General features: G+C 40.6%; 1 protein-coding gene across 1 annotated transcript in view; it reads left to right on the top strand.

The window, feature by feature from the left end:
* The window catches only part of WIPF1 (WAS/WASL interacting protein family member 1), a 52572-nt gene extending 45183 nt beyond the window's left edge, over positions 1–7389 (top strand). Inside the window, exons 7-9 of the mRNA XM_027733696.2 lie at positions 2144–2356; positions 3988–4101; positions 5427–7389. Of these exons, the coding sequence (XP_027589497.1) occupies positions 2144–2356; positions 3988–4101; positions 5427–5482 (383 nt within the window). The 3' untranslated portion in view covers positions 5483–7389. The remainder of the gene's footprint in view (positions 1–2143; positions 2357–3987; positions 4102–5426) is intronic.
* The last annotated feature ends 13110 nt before the right edge of the window (positions 7390–20499 follow it).

Genomic DNA, 20499 nt, shown 5'->3' with positions numbered 1-20499 from the left:
CAGAGAAGGTGTTTTACCTGGCTTCTGGTGGGTGACAGCATTTGCCTTCCTGAGTCAACCAGTGAGTTAATGGTGGCATTCTCATGAATGGAGGTTTGTGAAACCTGACCTTCTACGTGTTGGGAGGCACAAACATAGCCAAATACAAATTATTTTAATAAAAGACCTAGCCAACAGTTGTTAAATATAATAGCAGTTGTTACAGTGTGAATAAATTGTTACTTACCATATGTAGATATCAAATTTGAAAGTAGAAATGTCTCCTTTGAGTTATTTCATAATATACTTTGTCCTCTGTGACAACTATTGTTCATAACTTTTAAGAATTGCGCATCATAGCTCTGTAATACCTGATGGTTCTCCCATTTGAGATGAGAGAATTTAGTCACAGCCAGGCCCTGCAACATCATGAGGCGAAAAGCATTGCCCAGAAGATAATGCTGTGAAGCTCAGTAGAGTTGCCTTTCATTTCATCCTTTGGAATAGAAGTTTGAAATCATCTCAAACCAGTCCTAGACAATAGAAACGAATGTCATGGGAGCTCCCACTGGTGACAGCCACCTGTGTTACTTTCCAGCTCCTTGAACCAGCCTGGATCTGCAGTAGCACAGCACCTGCCGCAGCTGTGCAGCCTACAGAAAATACTGGCCCCGAAACCATACTTTGTGGAGCTGGTTGCCAGCCCAAAGAATGGCATAATGCTAGTGCAGCCTGCAGTAAATAAATCAGAGAAATCCTGACACAATTGACTGGGAGGATGGAAAGTTGCAGAGAATGTCTGCAATTCCAAGAGCTTGTTCCATGATGGCCTCAGCTTCCACTAGTGCTTTCCTGGTTGACTCTTTCCTGAAGCAAGTGGTTTTAGCAAACCTGCACTATCTTTCTGTTGGCTTATTAAGTAGAAGGAAGTTGTAGCAATAAGTTATAAACATAAATACAGCTATTTTGCAGTAGTTCGATATAGATGATGGAGTTTAGCTAGGTTTAGAGAGAGAGCAAACAAAACCATTCTGAAAGTTGCTAAATGCTTCTCATTCTTAGAAGCCACTCCCTGAAGGCAAACTTGAGTAATATATAAAATAAGAAGGGGGGGGGGGAAATCCACAGAGTATAGCATGTTTCTTGAAAGATGTTTCAGTGCTTGTTGGTGGAGACACAGTATTTGTTGCTCTCTTTTTCAAAATGCATGTCTGTAGATAGGTTTCATCAGGACAGGGGAGCATTCCATAAAAATGAACATAATTGTCAGTTGCCCAACTACGCTAAATAGAAGTAGTGAGGCTTTGAACACGCATAGCCCTCCACACCCTCTGCTTCACCTCCTTGTATCCTAACCATGGATACCTCTCTCCTTGGCAGCAGCCGCTTTCTTGTCTTTATTTACTTTTCTTATATCAGCACCCTTCCCCTGCCCTCAGGATAGCCCTGGTCCTGTATTACGTGGGCTGTGCCTTTGTATTTGACCTGTCATGTCACTGTGCCAGTTACACAGATACACAAACACTGGAAATGCCAGTCTATGTGTGAGGTCTGTTTCCAGTTTAGAGGGAGATGGATATGCTCCAACTACCGAAAAACTTGTCATGCAGCTCATTTGTTTATAAATAAGTGAGCTGATGTGATGCAGCTTAATGCTGCCATTCCTGGGCTGAACTCCCTGTGTGCCACCACAGATCCAGGCTGTGACCCAGAGGGGACCACCCCTATGGACAAAGAACCTCTGAGGGTAGCAGATGTCATCTTCTACATGTTCTCTTGCCTTGGACCTCCACAACACCCTGAATTCCAGCTGTAACTTCTGCTTGTTGTGACCATTGCTAAGTTAGAGTGGTTTAAAAGTAGCTTCAAGGACCATCACTTCTACAGAGACCTCTGTAGCTGAGAGTAATGGACACTGTGGTGTATTTGTGTTTAGATATACCCTGCTCCCCTGAGCTGCACTCTTCAAATCAGCACTAACTCCCTAGGGAGCCCTGGAGAGCAGGGAAGTGGGTGCCGAAGGCCATTACCACTTGGGGCCAAGGGCCCTAAGACAGCCCTTCCTCTCTGTTCTGTTAGTGGGAGGGCTTGGGATGCAGGCATCCCAACAGAATAACCCCTGCTGCTAACAGCATTTGTTTGCTTGTCTCTTGTCTTGCTCTAGGCCCCCTCCCACCACCTCCTCCCATAAGCAGGAATGGAAGCACTTCAAGGGCTTTGCCTGCTACTCCCCAGCTGCCTTCCCGGGCAGGGCTGGACAGCCCAAGAGGTGGACCCCGACCTCCGCTTCCCCCAGACCGACCGGGTTCGGCAGCACCACCGCCGCCACCACCACCTTCATCAGCTATCAGAAATGGCTTCCAGGATCCCAGCGATGGTAAGCCATCCTCCCAGTTGTTTGCCTTTGATAGAAACAGTGTACTATTTTGACCTTAATGTGTCAAAAAAGGTTTGGGATAGAGACTTTGTTTCTGGTGCTGACCTTTGATTTCTGACCAACAGAAGTATCACTGGGATCTCAATCAAGTAAGTATTGAGTAAATATGCCATACATAGAGCAGAACTGCAAAGTCATCAATACAGTCTCCAAAATAACTCTTTCAAAAATACCCTAAAAAACGAAGGGGATTGTTTCAACTCTACTATGAGTTCAAACCATAGCTACACTGACATTTTGGATGTCAGAACAAGTTAGATGACTCAAAACTGAAAGCTGAAAAACAGATGAGTGAAGAGATTGTCAGAATGTTGCTGAAAATGTCAAGTATCTATTTCTGCTAGTGTTTATTGAAAAGATGAGGTCCAAGACTGCCGTGTTTTAAAGATTCATCATGCTTTTCTTTTTAATTGTTTTCTATTTGCATAGAACAGATAAATCCTTCAGCTAATTACAGGAGGACAAAATTGGTATTTCTGACATTTATAAGGTTAAAAAAAGCAAACAGAAAATAAAACTGTAAGTCACGCTTTTGAAACATCTTCACACATCAGATAAGGCAGGTGGGTCACAGATGCATTTTTTCCTACACAAGTCATTTGCAGGGTTCAGAACCTGCAGCTCTTTTCCACACTGATTTCTGATTGCAACCATTGGGAGTAGACATAGAAAAACTGGATCCCAGCAAATAACCACATGTACTAATGCCAGGTGAAACTTACTCAGCTGTTCATTACGTTATGCAATAAAATATAACAATATTGCAAGAAAGTTGTGGTTACAAAGTCCTGGAGCAAGCAAGTGAAGAAGTTACAAAGTTTAGGATAGCCCACACTTTCTTCCTTTGGCCTTCAAATTCAGGTTCAGAACAGAGCTCTTTGAACATTTCCTAGTATTTCAATGAAGAAACTTATCAGCTTGCTTTATTCCTTAGAATCCTATAGACTCAGGAACTACAGCAACAGGGCCTGTGTAGTCTAAAGAGAATTGCAACTTCTGTATTTTTCTATTTTTGACACTAGTTACATATAGGATTCTCTGTCATAAATTTTATCAAAATGCCCCCAAATTTTCTTTTTCCAGTATAAATATTAAGAAAGAAAAAACACTGCTTATAGGAGATGTTTTTGAGCTCTGTATATCAATGATATATGAGTATCAGAAAATTTTATACCAGCAACAAAATACTGTTCTGAAGTAGAAGACACTACGTAGTTCTGGTAGCACATATATATGTATGTGTGTGTGTCTGTGTATGTTAAAAGCAGATCTATTATACGTGGAAGGGAGCGTAAAACTTATTTCACTTATTAGGGGAATTATGGCAGTTTTCCTGATCTGCCATTTTGCATTAAACTGTCTAACTGATCAGTTACAGTAAATAAGAATTTTCATTCTCAAACTAACCTAAAGCATCTTCTTCTCTGACTTGCTAACAGAATGCTGGTTCAAAACTCAGCTATGTAAGCATTTTACAATATAAAACATCCATTAAACGTGATATTAATGTCAATTGACTTTCCTAAGCTGTGTCAGAAAACTAATGGGTAAATTGCATGGATTTTTTTCAGATGAATGGGAAAGCAGATTTTCTTTTCATCCTCTATCTGATTTGCCACCTCCAGAGCCATATGTGCCCATGAACAGAAGTTATCCCAGTAAACTAGCAAGAAATGAAAGTAGAGGTAAGTTTATTTCACCTCTGCTGTTGGAATTTCAATGTATTATCCTAAAAACAATGTGGATGGGAAATAGACTGGATTCTGAGGTTTCAAGACTTCTCAGACTAACAATCTGGTCACCCTTCCTCACCACACAGGAAAAGCTAAATGCAGGTTTGCAGGCACAAACCCTCTTAAACTTGTATTTGAGGGGAGAATTGTTTGTCTTCTCAGTTGAAACATGTAGTGTAAGCGACCAGCCCTGCCATTATAGTCAGCTCTTCTGCTATAGGCAGCCAGAACCACAAAATCCCCTAGGACTTCCTCCTCATTTCCTATCTAAATTTATGCACAACTCATTTATTCTTGTGTCAGCATCATCCCTGAGTTTAGTTTTCCTCCCTTCTTGTGTGTTAAACCCTTAGTATTTTTCAAGACAACAGTCATATCCTCCTCTCTGTTTTTGTTTTGCTGGGCTGGTTAAATCTGGATGTACTATACTTTGCTTCCAAGCTATGTTCTCTGATTATCAGGGCTGCTTATGTATATATTTCAGTTTGATTTTGTCTTTTCCAATCAGAATGACATGCTGTTTCAGTTCAGGTTTCAAATACGTCTTCTACAGCAGCACAAATGTTTCCTGTCTTCATTAGTGGTATTTTGCCCGATACACCCAAGGATCACTTTACTTCTTTCGCAACCAATGACATTGGTGGCCCATAGTTATCCTGGAATCATCTGTACACTCAGATGTTTCTCTCTTGTTTCCAAATTGTGAGGTTTTGGTTTGAAGCAGAAATTCCTCTTAGTCTCTGACCCTTCACTATGGCCTGTTAGCTTTCATCCCATTTTTATTACTCCACAAAGAGAGGCAAAGTAACATATGCATTTTTTTGTTTTCTTTCATGAGTGTGCAATGAAAATCTTCATATCGGGAAAAACATTAAGAGCTTTGAAATGTTATTGTGTTTAGAGCTTGCCACTTTTCATTGAAATTTGCATGTGTGGCAAATAGCACTGAGAAGGTATGTGTTTGCATAAATCAGTAAAGCTAGCAAGAACTGTCAATATGTTTTAGGAAAGAGGAAAAGGACTGCAATATATGTGCTTTCCAGGCATTTGGGGATAACATTAGTTAAAAACTTCGTTTTACAGTGTTTTAAGTTCTGATGTTGTTTAATAAACTAACTAGAAACTCAACAAAGATTTTTTTTTTTTTTTAGTGGCCAGGCAAGGAAAGTAGTAGGTTTCCACCAGTTACTGAATTAATTGCTTAGATGTAAACTCCCCCTTCAAAAGAAGGAGTATTCCAGAAGGAGTAACACAAAAAAACTTTCTTTCTCTTTTAGGTGGCTCTGTCCGAAAAGAAAGAGGTGCCCCCCCGCTCCCACCTATACCAAGGTGAAATGGGTTCTGGCCCATCTTTGGGCAACATCTGTTTTCAAGTTTCCTTCGAGTCAGTTCTCCTGTCCACATCATTGGAAAGTTGTCTGTCTTGATTTATTTCCACTTTTGGCTTGTCAGCTGGAACTACTTCAGTCTCTATTACAGAAGTAATAGATGCGGCTTAGGAACTGTAGTTGCTCAAAGCTATGAATTTTATTTGCTTATACTGCAGGCATTTTGTGGACCATACACAATATACATGCACCGTGCTCACTGTGTCCAACCCTGTCCCCTGGAGAGCTCCACGGGAGGTCTGGCTTTGAATGTGATAGAGCTTGAACAAAGCTGTTTCATTCACTTTGGGTACAGTGGCTGTATTATTTGAATCATGAAGTATTTTATGTTTAAAAAAACAGTTGCTGGGGAAAAATGTGTAACCAAGAGGCCCTTGGATCCTTTTTTGCATGCCTAACTTGGCCCATCTGCTTCTGGAGGCCATAGACCTACTACATGGTGACCAAGAGTTCATCCTTAACTTTTTCACTTCAGCTTAGTCACGGAAATCTTAAACAATACGTAGCACATCTTGCCTCAAGGATGGAGTGTATCTGGCCTTGTTTTCATCTGCAGAGAATCTTCCAAAGAAAAGCACAAGTGAAGAATTCATCAGCATAAAATCTATCTATATATATTTTTTTTAATCCCTCTTTCCTAGTTTTAATAGTGTTATGCTTCCAATGACCAAATTCTTTCCTACTCTGATGTGGACCAACCCAGGGTCATCCATGCCCTGGATTACTGTAATACCCTCTGCCTGATGCTGCATGCGAAGAGTCCTCAGAAAGTAGTCTTGGTGCAAATGCAGCAATTATTGTCATTGCAGGCTCCTCCTTTAAAGCATCGCTAATACCAGTGCTCCACAGATTACTTTCCAGTTATTTCTTTGGTACAATTAAACGATGGGTTTTGACTTAAAAAGCTTCCTGGGACTTAAGTCACAACTCTCAGAGAGCTTGTATTTGACTTGCATTACAGCAGAGCAGCTGAGGTCAAAAATGTGAAGGCCCTTTGGTGTAGTGAAGGGGGCCTGGGGTTTGTGCACTCAAGTGGAAGCATCCAAAATTTGCTGTCTGCACTGGTTCAAGAGAAATGGGAAGATATGGTCTTCTGAGTTTGCCATGAAGCCTGTCCTTTCAAACTTTGCTGAGAGGATTCTCCACAGAAAGCAGCAATGCTTACATTAGTAGAAAAGAGAGTGAGGTATTCTAACATTGTGACAAGTGGTTAATATGTTAAATGGCTTTTGCATTTTTATATGAGGAATTGTATGACTGAATTTTACAAGTGGATCTAAACACGTGTAAAATGCTTTTGGAAATTAGAGGAAGATTATAATTCTGGATTTGAAATATTGCTGAATGAAATATTGCTCTTTGTTAATTGGACCTCCGAAGGTTAGCTCTGAAAAATTTCACCTAAGTCTCAGTATGTTTCTTCAAAGTGCTCTTGGGATCCCTACCAAGCCTATGTCAGCAGCCATTTTTCACTGGGTGTTGCTCAAAAAAACCTAAACCCCATAAAAACTAGTCATGTAGGTTAAGAAAATGTTTCTCTAGCATGGGAGACATGATCCTAAGTACATTCTGCAGCTAGAATGAGGTCAATCCTTAAAAAATTAGAGAATTTAGTCAGAGAGTCTGGACCCCACTGCATTGTCTGTGCATAGGGCTTTTTGCTCTTTTTGTGAGTGTCGAGGGGCAGATCCCCTTTCTGCCTGACAGCCTGGACAGGCACATTGAAGGGGATGAGACAGAGCTGGATTTGGCCAGATCAAATTTAATTTGTTCTTTCCAGTGTTTGTTTACAAAATCTTTTTAGCTGTGATAGAGTTTGATTGTGTACCTGTTTTTTACATTTTTATATCTAATGACCAAGTTACTGTTTATGGTCCTGAACCTGCAGTTAAATGCGCAGGCGCAGGGATGTATCTACATCTAATTGCAGGATCGTGGCTGTAAGAGTTTCTTAAACAGATACTAGTGGGACCTCCATGTGACAGGTGCACCTTGGGATCAAACCTAGCGCAATATTGAATTTGTATATGTATTTTATGGATGTCACTTAAACAAAGTGCCTGTCTCTTTGGGAGATTATTATGTGAATAGAAGTCCAAATAAGATTTTTAGGATAATAACTTAAAGGATAAATTATTGTATTCATGTTTTTAAACTGAAGCACTTAAACCTTTCTAAGAGACAACGTTTTGAATTTAAGAATATAATATTTTCAGTACCTTGACCTGCCAAATCTTTATTAATATCCAAATAGCTATGCAGCCAAAAAAATCCCTCAACCCTCCAGAAACTGTACCTTTTTTGAAACTTACCTGCTTCCAACATGTTTTACTTTAATAAGTCAATGAAAATGCTGCCCATTGTTCTGCCAACTCTCTGTTTCATTCAAATATATTATATTTGATCTTTTCAGCAAGGTTTTCCGACCAGAAATCTGGACCACTACCAAAGTGGTAAACTAGCTTTAGTTTCACTTTAAAATGTGCTATGTAAAAGGCCCTCAGTTAACAAGCCAAGAAACCTGACCTGCCTACATTTTAGCGATTCTTTTAACTCTACAGATCTCTTCAGAATGGATGTTTGGCATACATGTAAAATAGCTTAACACTGCAGAAAGAGGCATTTTTCTTCACCTTTTCCATTTATATCTTCTGCTATAAATGTCCCTAGATATATTCCAGAACAATGCAGCATTTTATCATTCAATATATTGCTTCATATATCAGTAGCTATTTACAATATGATCAGTATTAAAGTATTTATTTCACTATGAAGTGTTAAAAAAGAATAATACGAAACAGATTGAATCAATGGTGCCTTATGACTTTTTTAGTCAACTTTTCTGTGTCTCACTAGAAAAATGAACAGACGTTGCTCTTCCAAGTCCTCACGTAAATAGTGCCGACAGGAGCACTCTGCAGCGTTTGAGCCAAGCACTGCTGTTACGTGCCCAATCGGCTCACCTCAGGTGGAGCTCAGTGAGTAGGTGAGGTGTATGTGGGCACTGGTTAGCTTCACAATCAGTTATTGGTATTGCTCTGAAATTTAACTCTTTCACAAAACCAGTGTCTGAGGCTGCTGTCCACACAGCCCAGCTGACTTCAGCGTGGTTGCATAGGTTATTACAGGACTAAATTTGATTCACTGCTTGCATATAAGATTTGCTGGGTTTGTTTCAATGGCCTTGCGTTATAAACCTTCACACCTCAAACTCTCTTCTTACATTATCACTAAGACTCACACTGTGTTACAATGGCCACGGATGTTCATTTTTGTTTAATTCAGCTCAGTAAATAAAATGAGAATAACTTCTATACCACGTGAAAATAATTTTTCCTCTATGTTTTTAGAAGAAAAGCGTATGTTATGTTTGTTATGACTTTCTGCACCAACCACTGGGTGAAGAGGTGACAGTGATTAATGTTCAGAGTTGTTAAAGGAAACTGAGCTTGTGATTCAGGAAGCATATATTTCTGTAAATGAAATAAATAAGGTTGCAAAGTTCCTGTTTAGAAGCCAGCATTTCCCAACACTAAAAGAATCATAAGAATTAATTTTTTTCTGCAAGACTGAACTGTTAAAGTAGTTCCTTAAATTGCCACTTAAAAAACTGGACAGTAGTTACTCCCTCCAGCAACAACTGTTTACATGACTCTTATAGATCTGCCTTGGAACAGAGAATGAACTAAACTGCTATCATGCTTTACATATATTGTAACAACAATTTCCTGTGCAGAAGTATGGAAATAGAAAGGGTACTTTTTGCCTTGGAAGCAAAGAATGAAGTTGAATGATCAAACTGAGATTATTTCAAGCAGAATGTCAAATGTTGGGAGACCTAGAGAGGGCCCCTCAGCCACAGGACACTGGAAAAGAGAAGATTGGTCAAAGAAATAAAAAAACGATTGGCTGAATGTTGTTATCAATACTAGAGTAAAAATTACAATATAAAATGCGCATTATGTAGTACCACATTGCGACAGCGTGAACACCCTGGTCTCGCAGTCAGGTGCAAACAACTTGTTATGGCGGTACATTGACTCTGTGTAACATATATTGTATGAACTTTAATCTTTCAAACAGTATCCACCAGAAAATAAGGAGAATCTCTCACCTAAGCTATCCAGAAGCACATTAAGTTAAGTTCATGGAATGGTTCTTCATGTATATTGGGAGAAAACGGGGATCTCGTAGCCTGTAAGATGGATGTGACTGGACCATTCAGTTAAAATGTAAACCTGGAACATTGGCAAAAAGGGGAGTGTTGGAGTAACTCAGCCAGAAGCAGGGCACATGTGTATGGTCTCAGTGAGTGAGTATGCAGCAGGTAGGTATGCAGACTAAAAGAGAAAAATGGAAACCGCATGTCTTACAAAAGGGAGTAGCCCTTCAATATGCTGCCATTTTGAAATACAGTTTGTCTGTGATAAATGTTCTTTAGTGTAAACTAATGCATGCAGAGGAAGACATCTAAGTTTGGACTTCCAAAGCCACACAAGAGAAAGAAGCATAAAACATAGGCTGAGCAGAAAGTAACATGTTTTTATCAGATGCTTAAAGTTTGAGCTTTTTATAAAATATTAATCTAGTTCTGTGAATTTTTTTTGCTTAACATTTATTTTGTAAGTGATTTTGTTCTCCCTGTTTTTCTGTTCTATACCAAATAAATTTTACTTTTATTATAATTGGTGGTGCAGACTGTTACACTGAGAATAACCAGTTGCTTCTTTGAAAAAAGCACACATTGGCTTTAGCAGGAGCATAACAGTGAGCCTGGCAGGAGCTGGGTTGAGCTGTTCTCCTCCCCTTCTGCCTGCCATTGCATAGCAATAATGCTCAGAGGACTTTGGTCCTACATACAATGAAGATTAGACACCTGCAGATGAGGAGAAATAAAGAGTTTACTTTAGGATAAAGAATCAAAAATCAGTGGTCAGTGATGCTGTACTTCTGGGTGGCTGTTGGGTGAGCTGTGGGCATTGGCTCTTGGCCAGGCAAGCTAAGCACTTGCCATGGGGAGATGACATGGAAAATCACTCTAGTTAAGTGTAGATTTTTGTTCGTCATGTTTCCACTCACTAGGCAGAAAGCTGCCAGAGAATGTCAAACAAATGGAACCCTCCTTTTGACTTTGGAGACCTGTTCTTGATCGTGGATGTTAACCTTTTCAGATAATTTGGACCATGTTCATCAGAGAAAGGCCCTTTGATACAAAAATCCAAAGAAGGCTCAAATTCAGGCTGCACATGCAGCTTCTCTGCAGAAATTAGAAATGTCATTTAAAACCCTGAGCTAAAAAGCTCTGTGCTGTAATGCATCTATCTTGCGAAGACTGAAGCATCAGGCTTACTCTTACGCAGGTGGTGGATCCCTTGAAATCTCTGGGGACTGCTTGTTGATATGTTCATTTTGCAGACTGACTGAGACAGAGACAATTTTCTTAGAAGGCCACCATCACTCATGTAGCCCAGAAGCCCAGCGGTCCCGGTGCCTGAGCTGTATAAATAGAGAAACCATGATGGAGGGCAGAGGGTGAGCTGTAAAGGGGCTGGCTCAGCAGGCTGAGACCTTTGTTTGCAGATCTCAGTGGCTGTAGCCTTGAACGAGAACACAGAGGTACGTAACGATCAGGTCGTAGGACTGTTTTCCAAAGGAAATATGGTTCTTTTTGTTTCTCAAGAAATTACTTGCTTTACTTCAGGAAGAAGGAACTGAACTGAGCATGCTGTGACCTTGTCATAACCACAATATAGTCTTCCTCCATTTAACTCAAAAAATGCTGTTGATTTAAAAGAACTCAGAGACTACACTGTAAAACATTTCTGAGTGCTCCCTGCAGTTGCAGGAAGGCTCATGTGTTGCACACAGCACACACAGAAAATATGCAACTCCTTTGATCGTGGTTCAACTTCCAATGACCTTCCTGCCTCCTATGCACAGGCTGTTTCTTTCTGCCCTCTCACCCAGTCTGACTCCATTTTACACTGAACATAGTCAATTAGTCCCAGCAAATTACTGATTTGGGGGATTAAATATTGGCCCATACATTTCTGTGCAACAATTAATGTATTATTTAGGTTAATTAATTAAATAGACCAAGAGCTGCATTAGCAATCAGGCTCTTAACCTATCTAGCAGTCCAGGCACAGAAACAATCCTGAGGAAAGGATGACTGACACAAAAATATTTGATTAAACAGAGAGAATAAATTGGGTGGCTGCTGCTAACACTACTTTGTGTCCAACATCTATCTGTCTACTGAATAATAACATTAGATAATCTCTTCTTTAATCCTAAAACATGTTTACAGCTTTAAGATATATGACTTCTGCAAAAGCTACATTCAAAATGTAAAATAGAAGTCTATCATGAATGCTGTCTATATGATACTGTCAAGCTTTCTACTCCATTGCAATAGGGCTCTTCACTTTTTTTTCCCAGCAAACAAAAAAGTCATTTCTTCAAGAGTGCTGGGATTTAGCCTACATAAATACCTTTCTCATTTTCAATATCGAACTGCTCTTGTTATTTATTTATTCTTTTTTTTCCCTTTTTTTTTTTCTTTTGCTAGAACACAGGAGAAATCTCTGCCTAAGCACCTCTAAGTTAAAGGTAGGCAGAAGGGCTGAGGACAGAAGCATTGTTGGTTGCTGTGCATCCTTTTTTTCTCCAAAACAGGAACCAGTGATCTCTCCATGCAGTCAGGGCAGGGCTTTATCACTGTCCAACTCCCTTCCGAAAGGGGACCACTTTGGCTACCTTTTGCATTTACCTGTGTGCAAAAATTGGCTCCAAGCTTGTGTGAATGCTGTACACGATAAGGCATGTAACCAGTTCCCTTCTGAAAATGTTTTTGTGTTCACAAAAAGATGAGTGTTTAGTCTGTGGGTGTTGGGCGTAACCCAACTTGAAGGAAGCATTCATGTATACAGGGCTGTGAAAATGAGTCATTCCTGTCCTTCTCCATTCTAGCAGAAATTTTAGTAAATTCAGAGTTACTGGTGAGCCCTCGGGTGCCCTGTGGAGCAGCAGAGCCCCTGCATCTGAACGCTGCGTACTCCCAAGCTGTGAGAGCAAAAGGCAGCTGAAGCAGTCAGAGCACTTGTGAAGAAAGCAAGGTAAAGGTTGTGGGTGAAAGGCCAGACTTAAACCCCAGCCTCTGTCATATGTATGTTGATAGTGGAACTAGCATACCTTGTAAATGTTATTTGTACTGTTTGTGAGAGACTGCAGAGCCCGTCAGTATTTTCCGTGTTGTCTCAACACCAGCAGACTGCTCAAATCCTTCTGTTGAGGTTTTTCTCCTCCTCCCTACTTAAAACAGAAACTTTCACTTCTGCTATTTGACAAGGAGCTTGGGTTACTTATGAAACCTGGGAACCTTTGTTTGAAAACATAAAGATATCTGTTACTTTCTGCTAATTATATAGTTTCATCTCCTGAACAGTGCCTGCAGGACTGCTGCTGTGCCTTCATCTAGCTGCCCAGCAACTGTGGGGCTGGTGTGTTTGGTCCAGATTACTCCTGATTTAAAAACAAAAGTCCTGCTGTGTTCTGTAAGAGAATTACCCCATGCCCTCTGTGCCAGAACCTTCATTCCTCCCTCTCTTATACATATGGGCACTTGTGAGCAAGGGGAGAAATTGTAAATATATGTTTTAGCTGCAAACAAATGTAATATAGATCCTAGTACAAGCATGCACCAGAAAATGAGAAGCCTTGTTTGTTTGCTAATTAAGCAGGTGGGAACAGGTGCGATGCACCCCCGGTCTAGGAATTCTCTTTGTGCTGCTCATTCCTAAACCACCTTTGCTGCTCCAGGTGCGGCCGCTCACCTTCTCCTGCCCTGCCCGCCCGCTCCCGGTTCCCGGTTGCCGGTTCCCGGTTCCCGGCCCTCGGCCGTGTGCGGCGCCGGCCGCCAGGTGCCGCTCCCGGCCGCGCTGCCGCCCCCGCGCCGTCCCGTCGGGAAGGTCCCGGGAGCCTGGCAGGTGTCCCTGCCCATGGCTGGGGGCTGGGAACTAGGTGGTCTTTAAGGCCCCTTCCAACTGAAACCATTCTGTGATTATATGATAAGGAAACGCACAGTTCAGCATTTTAAGAACACTACACGCTGTTGGCACAGCAGCGATTTCATTCCAGGTGCATCCGGCCTGACTCTCCATGCAGTTACACAGCTCTTAGGCAAGTCAAATCCCAGTATTGGCATAAAAATGGTGCAACAGGAAAACACACTTGATTCTACATTCAGATCAACAGAAAGCAGCATGCTATTCGACCTAAACAAATAAAGTCTTTAGCAAATAAAGTTTCACTGCAGCTGGAGAAGGTGGTAAGCATTAAAACAAAATACCTTTTTTATAATTGAAAATGCCAAGAGGAAGTAACAGAAAGCTGTAAGAAAGCTACTCTGACAATACTGCTGTCTTAAAACCAATATTTACTCTAATATTTAACAGAAGGAAGAAATTTCTTTGTATTGTAAGTCAAAGAAATAGAAAGCAATCTGGAGATACATAGGAGATTAAAATATTTGCCACAAATTTAAATGAAATGGCAAATTGCGGAACACAACGAGGAAAAGGTACGGTAGCTTTCTGCAGAAGAACTCAGGAAGAAGAGGGTTTGTTCATACAGTCCTGTGACACGGTAGCAGAAAGTAGTGAGTAGTGAAATGAATAAGAAATAAATAAACAAAAAACTATTTCTACCACATTTCTACCACAGGAGACAATACACTGCAAGCAATACATTTCTTGTACAACATTTAAACTGTATTTGTGTAAGTAATAAATAGTGGCTTGAGAAATGGTGGGATATGGTGTGATCACAAATGGAAACTTAGAAACTGGAAAAGGTTTATGGAGATTTGGGTCATGTTCTGAATGTACTTCCAAAGCTTTTGATTTGTGATAACAAAATTGGGTTTGTGGTTTATTTGTTTATTTGTGAGGAATTGGCTTATTTGGTGGGATTTCTTTACTAAACAGTTGCTTGCTGAATAAACTGCTACAGCCAGCTACACATCAGAAGCAAGTGCATTAAAGCAAGTGCAGCTTGCTTTAATGTGGTTTTCCTGAGCAAAGCAACATCTGCTAACTTGTGTGCAACACTGATAGCTCTTCTGGTTTTGTTAATTTTGGGGTTTTTTTGTGGGTTGGGTATTTTTGTTGATGTTGTTTTGTTTGGAGTTTTTTTGGGGGGTGGGTTGAGGAATCAGGCCAAATTGGAGTAGTCTTACAGTCACTGAGCACTAAGAGTGCTGAGAACATGTAAGTAATACGTTGCCTATGTCAAAATGAATGAATAGATTTTCTTAGGTCAAGGAAGAGCTGTAACTCTTGTGCCCTATTCTTAACAATTTCACCACATACTGTTAGCAATGTCAGTATATGAAAACGTAAAAAAATATTTTAAGTGTCTACCTTCAGTAGATACAGCTCTAACCATAATATGACGCAAATGGACTTGATCATGATTTTCCAGATAAAGCATTAGTAAACACTAAGCTAAAATGCTGATTTCTTTTTGTGACTTTTGCATACTTTTTTTTCCCCAGTCAGACTGATTAACTATAGAATTTATTTTTGAGTACTTGCATTTGATTTCAGCACATTTACCTTCTTGCTGAGCCAAGTAACATGTTGATGCCCTAGCACCAATGATGGAAGTTGTACCTTTAGGAGCTCTCTTCAACATTGTTTTGTCTCCCCTGAAAGCAATTTCAGAAGTAGCTTCTGGTATTGAAATTACATGGGGTTATTCTGAACTTTACTGAATTCAGTGCAATCTAATTTGAACCTCTTTCTTTACTTTTTGCTTTAGAGAGGTGAATTTCACCATGCACAATGTTTACTGTGCTTGATTACTAGAGCAATCTATTTCAACAGACCTGAACATACATAATTATTGCTGAAGTATTAGTTTGACTTTCTGCAAGCTGACTGCACTAGCTTCGTGTATTTTCTTTTGGCAGATACAGTGTTTTGAAGACTATAATTGCACCTACAGCTCTGTGACATACCAGTAACACATGCCCTTGTCTCAGCAAGGAGTGGAAGTGAGTGAGTACAGTGCAGTAAACATGGTTTCAAAACCAGCTTGGACGTACGCATTGTCTTACAAAAGATACTATATGAAAAATACCAATTAAGTTCTCATAACCAACGTAGATAATGAGGCATCCTACTGCGAAATTGTAGATGAGCAGATAAATAGCTTTCTTGAGAAGGAAGATGTTTTACGAAAGTGTTCCAAGGTAACTGAGGTGAATGTAAACATCCAGTGCATCCCCTGTGATTTCTGTGTTAACAAGCTTTAAGCTTATGGGTAACAGTATCTGGCTTGGCATTTTCCTGGTCTCTGTGTTATATCACTCTCAGGATTGCTCTCAGATGTTGTATATTTTTATGGTGTTTAAGCCTCAAAAGTTTGGAAAATTCTTTCATGGGAAAAGTGCTTTCCATTTGACAACACCCTCCAGAGGTGAAATCTGGGGGCTTATTTTGTGTTTACAGATTAATTTTCCTCAGGTTTCCCTTGTTGCTTAACCGCCTCACCAAACATATGTATATTGTAAGCAACAGTTTATTTTCCAGTAACCAAGTGAGTCAGTGTAAGTGACCAGACACCTCTAGATATAGATAAGCACTTTGTGTTCTTCCTGAACATCTTACACACAACTACAAGAGAACAGACATTACAAACTAACAAATCTTCTGAAACCTGAACTACATTTTTAAATAACCAGAGTTAGACATACATTTTTAGGTGGAGTCAGCTAACAAAATTTAACAGAGGTCAAGCATGGGTCCCTGCCTTGTGCATTATATCATCTATTGACATTTTAAGCAATGAGCAGTACAAGAACAGTAGTTTTTCCAGTACTAGAGTTACAAGGCCATTGTTGTCTGTGGGTATAACTCCAATTTAATATAAAATTTGGCTCATTGTCAGTAGGCAAAGAGCATTGAGGAAGTATTTTTTTCTGTAATTGAATATAAGGAGATTACCTAAGAAGTGCCAGTCCCTCTACCCATTGTTGTAATTACTGTGTTAGTAAAATACTTGGATTTTTCCATGCTGTTGAAAACTAGGTACACAGCTGTTTGAAAATTGCACTGAGATTATACCTGTAAATTTCCAGACAGATTTCATCCTGATGCATTGGCCAACATTCTTCCTGTCTGCTAATATTCTGTATTCTTATTTATGTCTATTCTTGGAAAAGTCACTTTTTTGTAATATCCTACTGAGAGGTTATTTAGTGAGATGTTCCACATTTTCAGTCAATAATGCTGCTTTGAAGCTGACGGCACACTTCCTATTTTAAGGCAAAGTTGTCTTTCAGTTATCACCATACCCTAACAATTTGACTACAACTTGCATGCCAGCTCTCCAGGAAAAAAAAAAAGAAAAACAGTTACTTTTAGTATTTTCGGAAACAAACTGGAGAAATGCTTACAGTAAATTCTTGAAGGCTTTTCTTCAGAATACTCCAGTGTTTCAGGTTTTGCAACAAGTGCTTGCAGTTTACCAGTAAAGTGCTCTTCACATCAAGTGCAAAGACACCTTTGTGACCCTCCCTGAAAATCTGTCCAAATTGGCTCAGTTGTATGCCTTTGAAAAATATGTTTGTATGTGGTCACCGCCAGTTCTTAAAAGCTGAATTAGGTGAAACCTGTTCTCATTGAGAGAGTAAGCCTCTTGCAGTTCCTGTGTGGGGCCAGCCTGTGTATGTGTAATTGCTGCAGGTAAATGAGTACGATGAAAGCCACAGGGCAGCAGGACAACTCATGTAATGGTTGCTCCAGCTGCTTTTCATTGGTTGAGCTGCTGCCTAGATCAAAAAGCAGAAATTGTCTCCCACACATTCTATGGACTACTTTGGTGAAACATAAGTGAATGGAAACATCGAATTTGAGTGAAAACAGAATAAAAGTCAAGGGAGTGAAGGATAGCTGTGATCAAGAGCTGATGGACTGTATAAACCTGTCCTCTCAGGAGCTTGTAGACAAAAAAACTCGCCTCTCCCATGCATTAGTCACATTATTATAGCTATGGGCATTGCTAGGCCAAATATTTTGGTTTCTAATTAATGCATGGGGACTTTTTGATACTTCTGTGGGCTGGGTGAAAATCCATGAGAACTTGTGTTCATAACTGTTACCCTTAGTTTACAAAGATCTTAAAGGGAAAAGGAAAGCAAACTCTATGATAAAGCCAGGGTGTTGGAACATGAAGAGGCTCCATGGAAAACAAGGGTACTTGCAAGGCCAGAGAACATGTGGCTCAAAGAAAGAGTCTACAGAGCTTTGATTAAATGATGAAGGAGTGGGGAAGTGTCAACCAGTGAGAAAATACTGTCTTTTGCTGTTCTAGGAAGCAGGACTATCCTGTGTATATGCATTAGAAAGACTTCTTGATTCCAACGTTAAGTTATTGCTAATTATCCAGGTTGAAAGATGCCAGAAAACTGCGTTCCCAACATTTCCCAAGCAGTGGAGAACTGGTTCTGTAATCCAGTGTTTTAGTTATCCACGGTGCAGTTCTGGTGGTGCAGTCTGGTTAACAACAATTTCATGTTTTTTAACGGTTAAGGGGTCAGACCCTAGTGCTCTTGTCTGTCTATCTCCAAAGAGGCTCCATGTCACTGACAGATAGTTGCAAGGCTGCACATAATATCTTTAAAAGATAAAAATCTTCAAGAGGAAATATGCTATATTAAGTCCTATTTATTTTCATTCATATAATTTTCCATTTATTTAGACAGCAATATTAATTTTATTGTATTTTTTATCTCATCATGTGCCTTTGGTACTACGTTTTCATTCTTTTGAGTATTTTACTTTCTTGAGCTTTTGGGCTTTTTACTATTTAATTTTTTTGAGTATTATACTTTTTATTCCTTGGAGTTCCCCAAAAGAAAAAACAAGACTCAGGTCAAGTGTCTTGCCTGATTTAGTACACTGTATATATTACAGATGAGATAAACATTCATCTCTGTCCTGCTACTGGGAAACCATGCTATCAGTTGGTGGATATCAATAGCAGTCAATGAGCAGCCTATCTAGCCAAATTTATGCTCTTTTAAAATAATGCACTGAAGGATTCTCGTATTTTAAATACTTGATTAAATGCTGAATCACTGATGATCTTTCAAGAGGAAGAAATGAGTTCAAGAGAAGGGAAGGCATACATTTTTACCAAGATTTCTTAGTATAGTCTGATATGCCTTCCTTGCTACTCTCCAGAGCATGTCCTTCTAAGGTGTGCCATTTCTATAGGGAAGAATGAAAGGCAGAAAGCCAAAAAAGTCTGAAAGACCTCATACTGTATTTCCAAAAACTAATCCAAATCAGTCTCAAAGTGGTCTTTGTCAGGTGCCAGAGAAACTTTAACACTGAATAAATTAACAAAAGAGTCTTCTTTATTAGTGTTTGTATCAAAACAAAGTCCCAACCTAACCTTTCAGTGGGAGAGTGTTACCCAATAGGCTGCACCACCTTCCAGCAATAAACATACATAATAAACATTGACACAGCTTTGGAACAATCTCTTGCTGATCTTTTGGTTGGGATATGTTGGCCCAAATTAGGGACAGGATATGTACAGGAATGGGAGGCAGGCACTGGCACTGCTGCTACCTGTCAGTTGAGGTTCTATTCAGTGTATACCCTTTTAGTGCAGCAATATAAAATTTAAGCATCAGTACCTTTAAATTAAAATTAAAGCAGACATCCAATATTAACAATATCGTACCCTCTAAAAGTTTCTAACAGCCATGTTTATCCCACAAGTTTTTATCCCTGTCTGCATTCTTTATGGGATTTTCTTAAGCCTTCTCTGGCCTCTCAATTAATTCCCATAAGGGTTGTTTTAGTTACATTGTTGCTCTGTATGTAAAATATCTGGTTTGTTTCTGGTGAGGTTCCTGTAAGTATTTTGACAGTAGACCTTGGGAACTGAATGGACTATGGGCAAAATTATTAAGTCATATCTGACACAGTGCTTCAAAAATTGTCAATCGCATACATCTTTTTTGGTTGAGGTAGTTCTCCCTTCTGCTCTATTTTGGCCTTCTCTGGGTGTTACATAAAAGGGGAAGAGGAATGGTTCTTTTTTTGCTTGAAGTTCCCAATTTGGAGTGGGAAACTACTGAGCACGAAGACCCTGGATGACATCCCACCTGCCAGAAAAACTGCCCTCCTCCAGCTGGGACACCTATTGCCATGTGTTTGCCATACTTAACAAGCAAGGCAAGCTGGTTTGAGTCAAGTCAATTATGAAAGGAAGAATACAATACACTGAATTCACACTTGCTCTCTTTTCAGCAGCAATATCTGTCTTGGTTCTTAGAAAAAGGGCAGCTGGAACTGCTGTGCCCTCAATTGTGTTACAAACGAGAAGCGTCAAGAAGCCTGTATCCTCGTTTTCTGCCAGAAAAACTTTGGCCGTTACCAGCTGTTAGTTTTTAGTGGGGAAATCAGTGACTGGCCAAGTTTGTGGAAGGGATGCCACGTGGAAAACACGGCGGTTCGTTTCTAAGCGCTCTAACTGCTAAAAAAGTTGAAATTGGTGCAGAAGGCTCAGGGACGGGCTGCCGCAGGGAGCCAGCCCCGCTATCAGCCCCGCCGAGCTGCGGCGGCAGCGCTGGCTCGGGCAGATAACTGTGGGTGGCCCCGCCGAGCCCGGGGCCGCGTTCTGCGCCATGGGGAGAGCGGCGGCTCTGCCCGGCCTCCGCACCCGGTGGCGGGCGGTCCGGGGGAGCAGCCGGAGGCGGCAGGAGCTTATTCCGCTCGCTTATCCCCGGGAAGGGGCCTCCCGAGCGCGAGGGAAGCCCTCGGGGCTGAGGCGGCCGCGAGGACGCCCCGCGCCCGGGCCGCCCCCCCCGCCCGGCGGCCGACGAGCCGCCATCTTGCGGCTGATCCCTCCCCGCCGGCGCCGCCGCGCAGCCCCGGCCCGC

This window comes from Pipra filicauda, unplaced genomic scaffold (assembly GCF_003945595.2).
Source record: "Pipra filicauda isolate LSUMZ 115617 unplaced genomic scaffold, ASM394559v2 scaffold5_size6683894_pilon, whole genome shotgun sequence".
In the NCBI taxonomy this organism is placed as follows: Eukaryota; Metazoa; Chordata; class Aves; order Passeriformes; family Pipridae; genus Pipra; species Pipra filicauda.
Note: the sequence above shows the minus strand (reverse complement) of the source record. Positions and strands in the feature narration are given on the sequence as shown.